At 41.0% G+C, this 18,316-nt stretch overlaps 1 protein-coding gene across 5 annotated transcripts in view; it reads left to right on the top strand.

Moving 5' to 3' along the window:
* Positions 1-9,423, top strand: part of LOC149318243 (beta-galactoside alpha-2,6-sialyltransferase 1-like) — a 102,650-nt gene extending 93,227 nt beyond the window's left edge. For all 5 annotated transcript variants that reach the window (XM_089509281.1, XM_089509283.1, XM_089509282.1 and 2 more), the window contains one exon: positions 1,711-9,423. In XM_089509281.1, the coding sequence (XP_089365407.1) occupies positions 1,711-1,952 (242 nt within the window). In that variant the 3' untranslated portion in view covers positions 1,953-9,423. The remainder of the gene's footprint in view (positions 1-1,710) is intronic.
* Positions 9,424-18,316: the final 8,893 nt, after the last annotated feature.

Below are 18,316 nucleotides of genomic sequence, written 5' to 3'. Positions count from 1 at the left end.
ATGTCTGTACTTTGCTTCAAGGCAGAGCTTGGAATGAGCTCAGATGCCATCAGATCATTTTGTAATCTTCTGTAATAACTCCACTTGCCTTATGAGTTGTTAGAATGGACTTAAGCATTAGCCAAGGCTTAGAACCAAAAGAGGCATTGAAATGAACTCTATATAGAAGATTATTTTGGGGTGAAACAGACAGGCCCAATGGGCTGGTTTGGAGCCGCCACAATTAAGGCTGGATTGGGGCCGCAGCAAACAGATGCTTCCGCCCCAAATAAGAGCAGAAAAAAATCTGCTCCTATTTGGGGTGGTGGGGGGGATGCTCCTTTACATCTGGAGTCAGCTTTTTGCTGACACTGGGGCATGTGGTGTCTAAATGCCATGGCTCCAAGTCGCCTGGAGGCTGCCCAGCATGACTTCCAGGCAACTTGGGGGTGTAGTGTGTGTAAACACCACACCCCCAAGCCAGCTTTAAGCCAGCTGAAACTGTCGGTCCGTTTTGGCCCTTTGTCTGACCAATTACTTACTACCACCACTCTTTCTAATTTGAAGACAAGGGTTACCACGTTAGAGATTGGGATTTATAGGAAGCCCTGCAAATCTGTGCTTTGCAGATCACTAGATTCAAGACAGGCGGGATACAAACCGCCATATAGTACGTATAGGATACGTACTAGGGTTAGGAAGGGGCGGTGCTTCCGCACCCCCCTAACCCTAGTACGTATCCTATACGTACAAGATGGCGGCGCCCCTTCTACATGGGCGCCGCCATCTTTACGTACTGGACGCATAGCGTCCAGACGTGACGCGGCGCCTATGATGTCGCGAGTCCGCGCCAGGCACCTCGCGACGTCATAGAGGCGCCGCAAAAAGAAGCTCCGAAATGGAGCTTCTTTTTTGCTCCGCGCGGGAGCCGTGCGGTTTGGCTGCTGCAGCTCCTGCGCGGAGCAAACGGCGGCGGCGGGGAAGCACCGCAAAGCGGCGGTTTGTATCCCGCCAGAGTCCAGTAAAATAGTCCAGAGCTAAGAGTTTTAAAAAAAAGTGTCCACTCCATCCATGCTCTGCTTTTAGGTTTAATAGTTCAAGAAGTGTCCATATGAAGTCCTGAGTCCTGAATAAAAGTGAATTGAACTTTTAAAAGGAAGAGTTAGGTTAGTGGATTTAGGGAGAGTGTACTGGAGAGCCTCAGATTATTATAAACCTGATTATCAGAGGGGGCAGGAAGAGACAAAAAGACTTCCTCATTACTGTCTTTATTATTGAGACTTTGCCATTTACTGTTTTTTCGAGCAACAAAGAACCATTTCTTGTTTTAGATTGTATTTTGAGAAGAAATCACAAGATCCTCAGTTTCTGAATCAATATGCAAACCCAAAACAACAAAAATTGGGGACTACCTGAAACACTAAAAGTCCACTGGTGAAACTTTATCACATGCCAATTTCATTTTTATTGTGTTATTAATAGATATTTTAATCTCCAATTTTAATTGTATCATGTTTAATCCTGTTTTAAGGGGAGGGGGGATTTGGGACTTAATGTTGAATGTGGATATTTTAATGTGTCATGAGCCGCTTTGATTGTCTCATCACAGAAAAGCAGGATAAGAATTAAAGTTTTATTATTATTTATTATAAGATCTCACTTTCTACTCTTGTGTCTGCTCATCAGACACATTATGCGTAATTTCCCTCCCTTGTTTTTCCCCCCCCATAGGTATTGTTCTCATGATGAACTTCTGTGAAGAAGTGGATGTTTATGAGTTTCTCCCTTCCAAAAGGCAAACAAACATTTGTCATTATTACCAGAAGTTCTTTGACCAAGCCTGCACTATGGGTGCCTATCACCCACTGCTCTTTGAGAAAAATATGGTAAAGCACCTTAATCAAGGGACAGATGAAGACATTTACAATTATGGAAAAGTGACTCTAACTGGCCTAAAGAATGTACAGTGTTAGAAGTATGATTTTCACATTCTTCACTTTGAAGGCACTTTTTAAAAATATTAAAATGTTTTTTAATGAAGGACCAGCCAACAAGTGTTTTACAGTGAGCAATTTTTCCACAGAGTACGCCTTAATTCATGACTACAAGATGCACCTGAAATGTAGAGAATTCAGTCTCACCTCTATGATTGTAGCAATAGAACAAGGAATATGACTGCTTATGCAGAACTTTGTTGTCAGAAATGCAGAGTTATGCTTGCCATAGCTGCATTTCTTTTAAAAAAAAGCCTCTGAAGATATTTGGGCAGTTTCTACTTAAAAGCAGAAAGTTGAATTTAACAATGTTGAAGAGCAAACTCATTTTTCATCCCTCTGTCTCCAAACATGCCGGCAATACCTACAGTGAAGGTTATAGATCAGCCTGCCAGATGTCGTCTTACAACACAAACTTTAATTTTAATATATTACTTTTCAAACTTATTAATATCATTTCTTTAGTAAGTACACAATCTTATGTTACCATCCTTGATCCTCCTCTGGAAGAAAAGAAGGATGCAAAAGCAATCAGCCGATTATTCAGCCAACCAGTTCATGAAATGTCCACAACAAATGACTGTTCTGAATGTACAGTTAAGCATTGCAGAAAACTTTGTAATTATAGTGAGAAAAGTTATTGTCCTCTCATAAAACTAAAAACTAACAAACCTGATTTTGGCTGTGTGCCAACTCTACCTGTTTCTTGATAACCCTGTGCTTGTAACCAAAAATTAATTCTTGGCACACATCCCTGTATGTATGTTTGAGAGGCAATATCCATTTTAAAAAATGACACTGTTAAAGATGTGAAATTCCCATAAAGTTTGAAGTTGTGGAAAAAACTGTTCCCCCCTTTTGGGGGGGGGGGGAATTGAAATTTTGAGGGAAATGGGAAAAGATCTGTTATTAGCATCCTTTAAAGTGCAGTCTATGAACTGCATGCAGCCCTTGGGATCCCCAAGTACAACCCCTAGAAACCATCCAACCTGGCCATTAAAAAAAAATGCACCAAGTCACCTGACATTATGATGCTTTGCTTCCTCTCTCCCCGCTGGTCCCCCAGATTTCTCAAAAAGAAAAATGACCAAAAATCCACTAAAATGGCAGCCAGAAATGAGACTGCATCATTTGGGGTCTGCTGAAACATGCTGGTACTGTCCAGTACGTGAGTATAGGGGGAAATGCCCCTGACCCTTGCGTAGTTGTCAATCCTGGCTTCATAGAAATAAAATCACATTGTTTCTTTAAGAACATTAAATATATAATAGACATAATATGAAACAATTATGCAATTTTGTTTGACATAAAATTACATTTGGTGTGTTAAAATTACAATTCAGTCAAACAGTTGTTACAAAGTGAATTCCTTCTTTAAAAGGTTTAAATGTTTGTTATAAATGGAGGTTATGTGGAGCAGTCAAAAAAAGCAAGGAAAATAGAAGAACCCATCATCATTAGTGAAACAAAATTACTTTGTCTCCTCTAGTCTTCCATAGCATCAAAGAGGCATGAAACATTCATTCCGATAAATAGAACTGAGAGAAGAATACTAAGACAAGGAACTGCAATGATCAGTTACTATACATTGTTTTACATAAAAGTCTTCCTGTGAGATATATTTTTAGAAATAATTTGGTGGTTGTACATATATGAACACTTTGTCTTAAATATTTTCTTCAGCATACTGAATGAAAATATTCCAAAATATCTCTTTTTCTTCTTCTCCCCACTCCCAATTTTCGTTATTCAAATTCTTCAAGGGGGGAGGCTTTGGGGGAATGGGGATTTTGCCCAGTAGTTTTTTTCCCCTGGTCCTTCACATCTCTAGATACTGTTGAATCTACTACCTTAAGATAGATCTTGAATCAGATGGTGATTCTGCTAATCATATACAAAAATAAATTGATAATGTTCTGTCTTCTGTTAGAGCTGTTTCCACTTAGCTAGGTTAGGTATACGATTTGGCTGTTTGTGTGAGTATTGTATATGTGCTGAATACATCTGTATGTCTTTACTGTTCTGTTACTTTCAATTAATAGTTCTTCTTCCACAGGTTTTTTTTTTATGAAGCAGAGCCCCACAGAACTATTACCACCACCTACTGGCATCTGCACAAAATCAAAACATCACCACTCAGACTGAATAACAAGAAAGCCACTAAGGGGCTGTGCAGACTGCCCCTCCTCCATCTTCGCCAGATCAGGGCCGCAGCAACCGCACGTCACGGCCCCAATTTGGCCTTTCCAGGGCACAAAAAGGAACCACAAAAAGCAGCTCCTTTTTGTACTCTGGAAAGGGTACGATAGCCATGGCTTTATGGCATCAGAGGAGCACTGTGATGCCACGCGCCATGTGGAGCGGCACATGGTGTCACGCTGCCCGGGGCAGAGTCAGGGCATGCATCATGTGGACACCATGCTCCGATTCCACCGCCAGGAGGCCAGCCTTTATGGCCAGTCTGCACCACTCCTAAATTATCAATCTATATGAAATTCCAGAGAGCAGACAAAACAGCAGACCACAATTTATGACCATGAAGACAAATGCTTTAAATCACTCACAAGAACTCCTCAAACAGGAGATCAAATGCAGTTTGTGCAAGCTAGTGAAATGCAAGTGCTGCGCTGTCTTCAAAAGTGGGGAGAATTGGGTCTGGGCAACTCGACCAGTCATTTTAAAGCCAATACTAGGAAAGTTGTTCAATTTCTCTATAAATCATTTAAATGGATGAATAGAGGGCAGCCTCATGGAATCTGCAGAAGATACCAAACTGGGAAATGCAGTTAAAAACCTCAGAAAACAATCAGGCTTTAAGATGACATTGGACACAAACAGATTTATGACTCTTTGCTTAGTCATTGAATGCAAAAAAAGATCCAAGGGATCTTAGTAAATCACAAACTAAAAATGAATTAATAGTGTGATGTGGCAGGAAAAGAAAAGTAATGCATTTCTAAGCTGCATCAATGGAAATTTAGTGTCCTGAGCAAGGGAAGTAGCTGATGGTTTTTAAAAAGGGCTGTTTCAGAACCAATTCTAATCAACACTTTCCATGCTGGTCATCAATTAAAATGTGCTTCCTTGTTTACTGCACTGGGCCAGGGGGTATAACTAGAAAGAACTACAAATGTGTCACCGTATCATCCTGAAAACATTGGAGCTCATCTCAAGCTAAGCATGGTTGGTTCTCGTGAGTACTTGGATGGGAGACCAGAAGAAGCAGTGATCTTTAGGGCAAGGAAAGATTCTAGAGTGAAATTTCAGAATTGAGAATAAATAGAGCGTGATGTGACTCACTGTGTGGCAGCTTCCTGTGCCCCTGTGTTTCTATAAGCTCAGGCTAATCACAGATGCAGAATATTTATTCCAGTCACTACACACAACAGGTAGCCACATCTCTTAAGGCACAATACACCAGAAATCAGAGGTAAATGAATGTTGATGAGTAAATGAAAAGGGCACTCCAATCCAAAACAACCACTTGGACTAAAGCATCAAATGGATTTGGTTTTACATCATGCAAAGTAGCCATGGCTAGCCCTTTATAAAACAAGCTCTCTAGTTAAAGTTTACTATATTCCCTGTTGTCTAGCAGTTTGGCATAAAGAATGAGGGAAGAAGAATTTATATAGTGGGACCTTGTTATTGCTGGGGTTTATTCCAGGATCCCCAGGGATAACAAAATCCGCGGCTGCTCAAGTCCCATTAAATATAACGGCAGAGCAAAATGGTGTCCCTTATATAAAATGCAAACCCAAGGTTTGCTATTTGGAATTTATACTTTTAAAAAAATATTTTCATGTTGTGGATGCTTGAATCTGTGCATTAAAAAATAAGTGGGTAAGGAGGGCTGACTACCTATTTATTCCAAGATCTGCATTCCTGAAGAAGGTGAAGGTGGAGGAAGAGTGATCCAGGAAAATTCGGATAGAACAATTAGTTCAGGGGGAAATATGAGAAAAATATATAAATCACTAGTGAAATCTATGCCTCACTTGGTAAATTTTTTGGCAGGTGTGAACATAATTTTTCCATTTTTTCCCTTTATGAGAGAAAGTAATTGAAAACTGGCTTTCAAAGATAATTTACCATTTGGAAACAATTCTTTTTTTATTATTATTATTGTGTGTGTGTGTGTGTGTGTGTAGAAAACTCTTCTGTGCAGAAAAGAGTGTTTTCAGGAGGATAATATCAATGCTGTACATCCATCTATAAGAATATAGCTGGATGCTTCTCGGCTGCTCCCCTGTTTTTCACTAGCCAGTGGCCAGTATATTGGCAATGGGGAAGAGCAGCTAAAAGTTGGGGTTTGGGGGACAGTTTATTCATTGTGTGTCCAGTAGAAAAATCGGATTTTTGAAATGGCCCAAACAGGATTTACATAGGTGTAAACTGAATTTATGACTTGAGCTATCAACAAGATACCAGCCCTTGCCCAGGGAGGAATAGATGAAGAACTGAGTATGTTTAGCCAAGAGAAGACAAGATTGAAAAATGATATGATACTCATCTTCAAATATTCGAAAGACTGCCACATGGAACCTCATCTGGGGACAAAGGCAGGATATACATTGAATAAATATTTTTTAAAAAATATAGTGTTTGAACCAATGCATTCAAATTATATTAAGTATTTTAACTAAGCATTAGGAAGAACTTCTTGATGGTAAGAGCAGTCCAGTAGTAGAACAAACTACCTGTTCCCTGTAGCATCTCCAGCTAAATCTTCCAGGTGAAAGATAGATTCTCTTTGTTGCAGGTTTATAAATATAGGTTGGATGAATGAATTCTGTCATTCTCCCCATGGATACTTATTATAGATCACTGTTAGCAAACCACCCTTCTCTTTAGCCTTTGCACTGGGTTCCTGTTACCAGTTGCAATCCCCTATTAAAACTATTTCACCACTTTAACCTGGCTAGTTCTCTGCTCTCGTATCCCAATGTCCTGGATACATCACATATAACAAAGTACCCCAAATGATTTTACAGAATATGTCTGAATTAAAAACATGTGTACACATGATATTCATAGATGCTTGTGTATATGTTATTCACATGTCAAGCATAGCCAATCACAATGTCGCCTGCAACCTATAGCCAGTGAATTCTGATGGTGTGCTGATGTAATAGGAACTATGAGAAGTAGGCCTAAATTCTGTGCTCCTTATATGAGCCCACTGTTTAATCCCCAGTTTTCAAAATACTGTTGCTTTTATCCTGGTACTTTCTTTCCCCCTACATCATCCAAGCCACTTTTCTCTGTTGCTTTCAATCACTTTTCATGCCTCATATTTTCCCCCACAAAGTTGCTTCTAAATAATTATTCCCCTTTTTGTTTCTGATTACTGGCTGAAGCTTGTCTATGTTTACTGTCATCCTGATAGTAAATTCAGTTCATGTCATTGTGCGTCACTGTTTCAGTTGTTGTGGAGGTCAGAATATAGATCTCACAGAATCCCCCAAATCCTCCCAAAACTCACATTTCAGCTGCAGGAGCCCTCTCTTCATAGCTTTTTAGTGACATGTCTCTACAGGCAGAGACAAAACAATCGCATCATCTGCCAACACCTCTGGGGATCTAAATCATTGCTAAATGGCCATGGGGAGGGGATCAGCAGCTAAAAGGTGGGTTTTGGAAGGGTGAGAGGAGAGACTCCACCTGTAAACTATTAAGCTACATCCTATAATGCAGGATCTTGGCATACATGTATGTCCTGTTCAATAGTACTCTGGTTGTCTTGTCCTTTCCCATTTAGATTTTATGTCAGCTTTGTGTACAGTGCATCACAGCCTGAGCATAACATTTTTTGTTTAGTTGAAGCAATAAGTAAATGACTCTAGTTGGATGATGATGATGCTTCTTCTTCTTCTAGCCAGATTACTAGCAAAGTTTTACATGGATCTCAGAAGATACTGGGGATGGTGCTGGATGGAAGTTTCCATAGATAGTATGTTTCTTATAGCAAGGCTTCTAATCCCATTACTCTGGGGCAGGGAGTGGGGAGTTCATGGCTCAGGTCCACACTATTTGGCAGACCGTTTCTCCTGGTATGAACCGGCCCATACTCAGAGATCCTCTGGAGAAGCCCTTCTCTCTGTCCCAACATCGTCACAAACACAGTTGGTGGGGACACGAGAGAGGGTCATCTCGGTGGCTGCCCCTAGACTCTGGAATTCCCTGCCCAGGGAGATCAAAATGGGTCCCTCCTTGATGGCCTTCCGTGAGCAGGTGAAGACCTACCTGTTCACACAAGCATTTAAGGAATTGCTATAAGGACAAGGTGGGATGTTGGACCATTTTAAAAATTTGTTACAGTTCCCTCCCCCCCCCCTTATTTATAGTTTTATCTTTTTAAAATATGTTTTATTCTTTTAATAACTATCTTTTAATATTGTAATGATTTAATTCCTTTTTAATGTACTTATTATTTTATTGTACTATTTTTATTTTTATTTTTAAATACTGTGAAGCAGCTCTGAGTCCTAGTCCTGGGAAAAGAGTGGGATACAAATAAATAAATAAATTTTATTTTATATGTTTTTAATTGTACTGTTTTTAATGCTGTGAAGCCGCTCTGAATCCCAGTTCTTGGCAAAGAACAGGATACAAATAAATATAATAAATAAATAAATAGTAGTTGAAACACTACACAGGGGTAGCATAAATTAGCCCAACCCTGCATGCCAATTGGCCACTGCATGAACAGAATGTTGAACTAGATAGGGCTTTGCTGTGATCAAACATGTTCCTCCGCTTCACATAAAGAATAGGGTTCCCCTTATAACCACATAGCCCTCATATCTTTTTAAACATGCAGGACTGGGGGACATTTGAACTCCCCGCTCCCTGCCCCAGGGTAATGGGATTAGAAGCCTTGCTATAAGAAACATTTGAATTAGAAATTCTGAAAGTTTTGGTGCTATAGGCTACATTTCAGAGGAAGAAACTGGCAAAACCACCTCTTGAGTATTCCTTGCCTAAGAAAACCCTATGAAACTCCAGGGGTCTCCATAAATCAATAGGCAACATGAAGGCGCGCACACACACATGTTTTAAACATCTATATGCTTTGAACATGCATAAGATTTGAATATTAAGTTTTGAACATCCATAAAAATTAAATTCTTTCTATGCATCTCTCTGTGACTCACTTAAACTCAAATTATGGACATTCTTCCATGGTTTAAATTCAGAGTACAGTAGTTCTGATGCCTATTTCACCATAGCTCCAAACATTTAATTTGGAATATTTTTTACTTTGTAGCAGGCGTGTTATGAACTTGTTCAGAATACTTTTATTATAACATTTTTTGCATTTTTCATGTTGAAATGTAAATACAAACCCTGAAGTAATCAGATTTGTCAATACAGATGATGAAAATAATTTGAAATAATTATGAATGTTCCAAAGGTGTAAAATTTGTAATAAAGATTTTGTAAAGTGCTTATTTCTGTTCTGATTTATTTCATAGCAATCCATATAATTATTCATCATTTGCTGTACTTTTTGTCTTTCTAGTCCAATATGTTTGAATGTTTTAGATATGTTCAAGGTACCAGACATTTAGAAATGTTAGTTTAATCCATTTTGGCATTCTGAAAGCTCTCTGCTAGAAATTACCTTCTGAGCAATTCAGTTTGAATCATGTAAAATAAAGCACAACTTAGCTTGGAATTAACTCATTTATTAACTAGTTATATTATTAATATGCTAATTTTTTCTAGCAATTACCTCACACTCACTAGGTTGCCCAATTAAAATTGAAGTTTGAGCTATGGCTTAATGAATTGGATCACTAGAATACAGTGGGTCCTTCTCCATCTGTCACATTGAGTAAAATAGGAAAACCTGCTGCCTCAGGAGAAGAAATATTAGAATCCAAGGAAATGCATTGAATGACTCTTGTTATGCAGTTCATGACTCTGGCCACAAATTGTCTACATGGGTGTCTTAACCTGAGTTCCCCTTGGGCTCACTGCATCCTCCTTCCATGATGCAGGGCAAAAACCCTGAACTGAGTCCATACTGTCTTCAGGATGCCCAGGCCCAATTCAGGATTTCCTTGCACTAACAACACACCTTTCGCTGTGGGTTTTCAGGGACTTTTCAGGGATGATGGACCTTTTCAATCATGGTCCCCATTCATCACCTGCTGCTGTCACTGCAATCATGAATTGCTTTGAAATCAGAACAAGGTGCCCAAGCATCGATACCGTTATGACTTCAATAACACACTGGGCGACAAATTAGTATCATTCATGAGAAGCTGCCACCAATTGTTGCCAGAGGAAATAAGTAAGGTAAGAGGTGAATTTGGGCCAGAATAGTCCAGGAGCAGCCTGGAATATTCTGGCAGGGATAGACAAGCCCTCTGTTGCTAAACAGGCTCTGTGTGGTTACTTTGGGAAGAAAGGGTGTGGGAGTGGGAGGGGTGACATGTTTCTGGAGTCCGCATCAGGGAAGGAGAACAGTTTATGGGAAACAAGAAGATCCAGAGCCTCTTTTCTCAAGTTGGGGTGGATTTTTGTATGGATCTGTGACTCTCGGCAGTCACTTGCTCTGAGGTGAGAATGAGGTGCCCAGCCATATAATGGCTGGTTGCCTTGTTCTGGCCTCAGAAATGGCAGTGGACATTTGGGGTGGCTCAGCTGGTCACCTGTGCAGACAACTGCCCTGACGCAGGAATTGAGATGCACAGGAGGTTGGGGCAGCTCTGCAGTCAGGGTACTCCATGCTGAACCCGGAGTATTCTGGCCAGTGCAGACAAGGCCTAAGTGAAAAGTTTCCTCAAACCCCCCATTCTCATTACTTTGCGTCATTAGTTCTCTCCTCGCTATCCAATTTGCTAACCCAACCTCTTCCTGCTCCTCCTCTTTTTCTATTACTTTCTACAATTAGGGTAAAATGGATGCAAAGAAGAGTGTGGTTGTTATATATCTGATAATTAAAACTGAAGATGCTTCAGATTGAATGTGGGATCCTTGGCTCTTACAAGCAAAATGTGTACTGAACTGCTTATTTTTGCAAATCATATTTCCTTATTGGGAATGGGAAAGCAGGAGAAATACAATGATTCAGTTTTGCAGAAAACAAATGTTCTCTACATACTCAGAGGCTCTAGAAATTTTAGATAAAAGAATTCTCCACTCTTGGTTCACTGACTGATCTCTGTAGCAAATCACCTGTTGCTGTATTTGGTGCCCTCTAGTGTCCTCTAACTGAAACAAGTGCCCTCTAATATTGAATCAAGTTACTCTTGTTAACTTTTAACAAACAAGGGATTTGAAGAGTGAGTGAAGTGTACATGCTGTGGGAGTTTGAAGAAAAGACAGAGGCAAATGAATGGCAAACTAAATTTGAGGTTGTAAGATGAGATCTTATGACTTAGGACAATTATTTCCAGCCTGAAAGTCCCCGGACATGTTGAAGTTTTGCCATTCCCATGCAGCAATCACATTACTGACTTTGCAACACATATGGGATAAAGAGTTCTTTTAAGGAGCCAGTAAAGAAAAGGTATTTCCCTGGGTGGTCAACAGTTACAATCACCCTCCCATTCTTTGTAAACACCAACATTAATGGCTAAAACAATGTGTTAATTATGGAGAACTAAGTTAAACTATTTCAGTCATTATAGTAGTGAATTTTCCAATTGCGAACCTTTAACATTACTGAATTAATATTCAAATCTAAAGTTCCAATAAACAATCTTTACATGATCTTAGAACATCAGTTACTCATACTTTCAATCTGCTGTAGTTAATGGTGGGATATATTTGTAGTCCCATATCGAGTGCAAGAAACACATTTCCCACAAATACCTATGGATATTTCAGTGGCTCGTGCACAGGAGGTATTTTAAACAAACCATAATTCCCTAAATTTAGATGGAGTACTGTGTTTAGCAGCAAATATACTTAATCTTAAAGGTGCAAAAGAGAAGGCAGAGGACTCAAGTTTCTTCACATAGAACAAAACCTTTTCTTATTGGGTCTGAACTAGTCCTATATGTAACTAAACCAGAAAAATAATGTCTGAAGCGATCAAATCTGGATTTAAAACCCTTTGTTCCATCTTTGAAAATATCAGCAATATGTTTAGATATGCTGTCATATGATCACTCTATCTTATATTCTCCAGGCTCACATACCCATTTCACATATCTTCATTTCTCAGCAAGGAGAATTATTATGTCCAGTGTATTAAATTATCACAGGTCCCAAATAAGCTTACCAGGAAGTTCATATCAAGATCTGTAAGTCACATTTGAAAATGTCTCTCATATAGGGATGCCATATCCTGCCTGTAGGCGGGACAATCCCGGTTTGGGTGGTGCCGTCCCGGCCCTGGTCCGGTTTGGCGCCCAGACCGGGACGGCACCACCCGCGGCCATCTCTGTGCGCCGCAGGGTCCTCCAAGGCCTCGCTGAGGCCTGGGAGCGCTCTCCACGGTCAGAGCTTCGGCCACGGAGACGCTCCCTCCCAGGCCACAGCGAGGCCTTGGAGGCGGCTCCGCAATCGCGGGGTCCTCTAAGGCCTCCGTGAGGCCGGGGAGGAGGAAGAGGCTGCTGGAACCGCGGCAATCGCCGCAATTCCAAGCGGCCCCCGTTCCTCCTCCCAGCTTGGGAGCCGGCCTAGGCGTCCTCCGAAGCCGGGAGGAGGAAGAGGCCGCTGGAACCACGGCGATTGCCGCGATTCCAAGCAGCCCCCATTCCTCCTCCCGGCTTGGGAGCCGGCCTAGGCGTCCTCCAAAGCCAGGAGGAGGAAGAGGCCGCTGGAACCTACATTCCTACATCCTACATTTTCAAACCTGGTCCTACATTTGTCCCGGTTTGGAGGTCCTCCATTATGGCAACCCTACTCTCATACCCCTTTTCCATCTTCTCTTCTTCTGCCTAAGCATTGGTGGGTGGGGTGGGGAGTAACTATTGTCCAAAATGCCCTGCAGAAAGAATCCAGTTTGAGACCTCTTTAACTGCCCTGGTTCAATGTTAGGGAATTCTGGGAATTGTAGTGTTGTGAGACATTTAGCCTTCTCTAGCAGAGACCTCTGGTGCCACAGTAAACTACAGTTCCCAGGATTCCTTAGCACAGAGTCAGGGCAGTTAAAGCAGTCTCAAACTGGATTAATTCTGCAGTGTGTTTTGGGCCAAGGACATAATACCAGTTTAGGCTGATGTACTTGCCAACTTGTTTTTCCAATGCCATTGCAATCTGTACTGCTGCATCAGGAGGTGGTGATTCAAATAAAAAAATGTTTTAATTCTACCCCAGTCCACCACTTTTCTTCAGCAACCCCTTACATTTCCATCATACATGTCAATAATATCCAAAGACTCTCTTAGTATGAAAGAGCCACTTGCCTGAAAGGACCAACATTGATAAGCATCAGAAGCTCTGCATTTCTTGGACACAGTTAATGTTCAGGTTCATGTAGGAGCTTTCCAACAAATAACTCTGGATATGAAAAATAATCTAGTACACTGGGAGTCATTCTGTCTCAGTTCAATACATTGGAATCAACCTTCAGTTAAACGAAACGTGTAGAGCTCTTAGAAAAGCAGAATGTCTCAAGAAAATTCTGGCCACAGGTCTTTTAGTCAAGCAAACCTGGAAATAACTGAATACATCCCTAGAATATGCTGAATATCAAATCAACAACAGGCCCATTCTAGCAAATGGAATTTCATTTCACATTAATAATATATATTTTCCATTTAGTGGACCTCTGAGTAGGATGAGTTTCATAAAATGTATCTCAGTTAAGCAATACTGCATGAACATTTTCTGCCCATCAGTGCAGTTTGGTTGATACTGGATGTTCTTGGCTTACTCCTGACTCCAGAATTCACAGGAAATCCTAAACCTGAATGACAGACAGTCTGATTAAAAATAATAATTGTAAGCCGCTCTGATAGCCTTTTAGGGTGGGGTATAAGTACTCTAATAAAGAATAAATAAAAATAAGATATCTCAAAAAGGAAGAGAGCAATAATATTTAAAAAAATTCCCTTCTGATACTCTTTCCCAAAATGCTCACCAAAAGACAATCTTATTTATTATCAATATAGTTACATCTTGTAAAAAATGTTCTCAGAAATAAGTAGTTACGTTCATATAGTTTTCAAAAAATTGAATGCTATTAGCCACTAGCCTATGATGCAAAATACATTCTTTTTCTATCTACCTTGTCTGTCTACCTATACCCACAAGAGGGCATGAGCCAACAACACAAGCCATGGGAAGATTCCTCCTCCACCACTTAGTCAGTGCATAGCCATATAATTAGTGGGGGGGGGGGGGACTAAGAAGCTGCAATTATACCGCCATAAGAGTAATATTAATTCTCTTATTCAGTTAAAAAATAATGGAATGGAATGTATAAGCCCAAATACCCTGAAGGCACCTGAAAAAAATCCCATCTGATCTGGAAAGCTAAGCAGTGTCAGCCCTGGGTAGTACTTGAATGGGAGCCCACCAACAAATACCAGGTGTTGTAGGCTAAATTTCAGAAGAATGAACTGGCAAAACCTCCTCTGCTAAAGAAAACCCTATGAAGTTCATGGGGTCGCCATAAGTTGACAGGTAACCTGAAAGTACATGCACATACAGAATACCTTAGTTATTGCAAATAACTCATTTATAAATGAGTCACAAATAACTCATTTATAATGAAAGGAGGGGAAGAGGGGGAAAGGAGGAATCTAAGAGCCAGCATAGTGTAGTGGTTTGAGCACTGGACTAAAACTCTAGAGACCAGGCTTGAATCTAGGTCTCTAGAACCACTGGGTCTAGAAACCCACTGGGTGACCTTGGACAAGTCACACTCCCAGCCACAGAGAAATGCAATGGCAAACACCCTCTGAACAAATTTTCCCATGCAAATCCCATTATATGGTCGCCCTAAGATCACTATAAATTGGAAATGGCATGAAGGCACATAACAGCCAATGAGAAATAAAGCAGCATCTATAAAATTGGTTATTTTAGTATGAACTTTCATGAATCTCATTCTGCTTCTTCTAACACACTGATTGAGTTAATCCAAACCTCAGGTATATTAATGGTTACATAGGGGCAGTAACAGATCATAGCAGGATATAAAAGGATGCTGTGTGTCACACTGGTCATAAACCTTCTGATAGTTGAGTAAGGTTATATTGGTCTGTCATGCTGATTCTCAGATAGCTAGGTGAGAAAGCACTAAAGCTGCTTGGAAAGGGTCAGTATTTTTGAGTTCAGAAGCTTTATTGTGGAGGATTGTTTTGTTACAGACTAATCAGTAAGCACATATATATCAATACATGTTGTATGCCAATCAACCATTGTCTCTGTTTATACTACTGCTAATGGACTGAAATTTGTGGATGCATCCCAGTTTGTGGACTTTGTCACACTATCTTCATTCTTGTCACAATCACAATGAAGGAAGTGCATACATACTGGTTTGGGAGCATTCCCTATCATACTTCCCTTCATTAATGCAACCAGCCTGTTGCTGGCCAGTCATGCTCTCTTCCACCCTTGTTTTTAACCCTGTCTGCCTGCCCTATGCCCCAGCCAGTATGCTTTCCGCATATGTGTGTGTGTGTGTGTGTGTGTGTGTGTGTATATATATATGTGTGTGTGTGTGTGTGTGTGTCTTTGTTTTTTTTTTCATTGCAATTCTAGAGTTATGCTAATGTGGTTTTAAAATAGAAAAAAGAAAAGTAAGTTTTATTTTTAAAAAAAATCCCAGCTGATGGAATAGCAAATGGGAGGGGAAGGGAGAAGGAGGAGGTCATATGATCCAGGAACTGTCACAGGCGTAACTTACTGCACCTATGGACTAGCACTATGCCAGCATGGTTGGGAGTTTATTGATCAGTTTTCCCTGTCAATGGCAATTGGCAAGGCAGCCACGACTGGAAGACAAGGCAATGATAAGACGGAGATGGCATTGTTCAATAGTCATCACCACCAAAGGTGCTATTATCAAACTTTTATGGTGGTTTAAAAGCCACATATGATAAAGTCCTACATGTTTCTTTTTCCAAATAATCTTTAATTTTTTAAAAAATGTATTGATTGTTTGATTGATTGATTGTCTGAATACTACTACTTTTAAGTGTTAAACTGTATATCCAGGATGGCTGAAATACTCTACAACCTTTTTTCCCAAGAACTGTGATTTTTAATGTCAAATTTGTGCCTGTTTCTTCTCTTATGTAGAGACTGTCCTTTTTTGTCCACTGTAGAATGGGCAGAGACTGTCCTGTTGAAGAGTGAGAAGGAACATTGCTGACATAGAATAATATATATCACATTGGACGACAAGTGAGTAAATGCACCTAGGTGACATTATTAGGACCTGTAATGATGCTATCACAGTAGATAGGGGAACAAAGTTGGCATCTGGATTGTGGCAGGGCCTTCCTTCTCCCTTCATTGACAGCAACACTATGTGTCCCATTGTGAGTATTTGTTTAAGGTTCACAAGCTGTCTGTAAGCCAGTACAGGTCTGTCACCCAGAGTCTGTGAGAGGACAATGCTATTCTCCAGAATTGGTTGTAGCTTGTTGATAATCTATTTGAATGGTTTCAGTTCTTTTGTTTTCTCTGTTTGATCTCTGTTGTAATAGATTGCTCCTGAACACCAGTCTTGCCTTGTTGATTGGTGTTTCTTTATTTGCTGTCTTGATTGAGATATTGTAGTTTGAGAAATCCCTGCTGCAAATCCATCAGTTTTGAATCTCTGTCCTGTTGTTCGTGTGCTTGTGGAGCAGATGTGATTGAAGGACTTAGATTTAAACATTAGATTTGATAGTATGCTATAGTTGGAGGCATGTAAGTATGTGCCATTGTTGTTAACTGCAAATCAACTCTGACTCATGGTGACCCTGTGAATGAGACATCTCCAAGACCCCCTGTCCTCCACTGCTCTGCTTAGGTCCTGTAGATTCAGGCTCATGATGTCCCTGATTAAGACTCAAAACAGACAGGCCAAATAAACTGTTTTCCATCTGTATTCAGGGCGTAGTGTTTAGATGATGCATGCCCCAAGCGCAGCCAGAAACCACGCCAAAGCCACATCTTTTAAAAAGAACAGGGCCAAAAAGGAGTGGTAAAATATCTGATGCTTTGTATATGTGTTTGTGTGTGCATGCACGTGTGTGTGTGTGTATGTATGTGCGTGCATGCATATGTTTTAATACAATTATTTCAATATTATAGTAACCATCCAGGATTCAGGTTCTGTCCGGGATTGCTGCCAGCAGTCTCTGACTTATGCTGATAACCAAGCCTGCAACCAACACGTGTAGGCAAAACAAACCTTGTGGAGAAGCAGTCAAAGAGCAAGCCGAGGAAACAAGCCGATGTCGGGGTTGCAGAAAGTCAAGCGTGCCAAAAGACGAGCCGAAGTCAGGAAGCCAGAAAGCAGCATGGTCAAAACAGTCCGAGGTCACAATAGCCAAGAGATAACAAAGGTCCGGTCCGAGGTCAAGATAACAAAGTAGCAAGGTAACAAGATGTCAGGAGCTAGAGCGACAGCAATCACACCAAGGGCTCATGCAATAAACTCTAGCAACAAACTCAAACCTCTCTCCCACTTAAATCAGGAAACTCTCCCTCGAGCCACCTGAGGCTGGTTTGCTAATTGTCTTTCTGCAATCCTCCTGGATCTGCGCCTGCAAGCACTCTCGGCCCTTCTCTCTTGATAAGAAGGCACCTGCAGGCACGCCTCATCTCCAGAATCACCACTAGGCTGTGGCACCATAGGAGGCCTTTCCTCAGCACTAGGACCTGGTTGGACCTCCTGCTCTGGGGAAGCACAGCTGGGACCTGGCAGAGCAGAACTAACACCTGGCATAGCCTCAATCAGCCCTTGCTCTGGAGGAGGAGAAGGAGAGGAGCTGCTTGGCAGCCATTTTGAGACCGTGTGCTCGAGACCGTGTGCTCATTGCTGAAGGGGCGGAGCTTCTGTGAGTCACATCTGTGAGTCACAAGGGGCGGAGCTAGCAGACTAGCTTTATATACCAACATCCAGAGCCTTCCAGAACAGTCCGGCCAGAGAGAGGAGAAGGAGAGGAGCTGCTTGGCAGCCATTTTGAGACCGTGTGCTCGTTGCTGAAGGGGCGGAGCTTCTGTGAGTCACATCTGTGAGTCACAAGGGGCGGAGCTAGCAGACTAGCTTTATATACCAACATCCAGAGCCGCGCGCCTAACAGTGCGCGAATTTTCAATTTTCATTTTCTTAAACTCAACAACTCTGCTCAAGTGGCATCAGGTTAGAATCAGATATTGAAACAGAACCTTCCCTTTAAGTGTAAGATAGCAGCCAGTACTTACCTTTAAAG

This window comes from Sceloporus occidentalis, unplaced genomic scaffold (genome assembly GCF_023333645.1).
Source record: "Sceloporus occidentalis isolate IW3139 unplaced genomic scaffold, rSceOcc1.0.p SCAF_2, whole genome shotgun sequence".
NCBI classification, from domain to species: Eukaryota; Metazoa; Chordata; class Lepidosauria; order Squamata; family Phrynosomatidae; genus Sceloporus; species Sceloporus occidentalis.
Note: the sequence above shows the minus strand (reverse complement) of the source record. Positions and strands in the feature narration are given on the sequence as shown.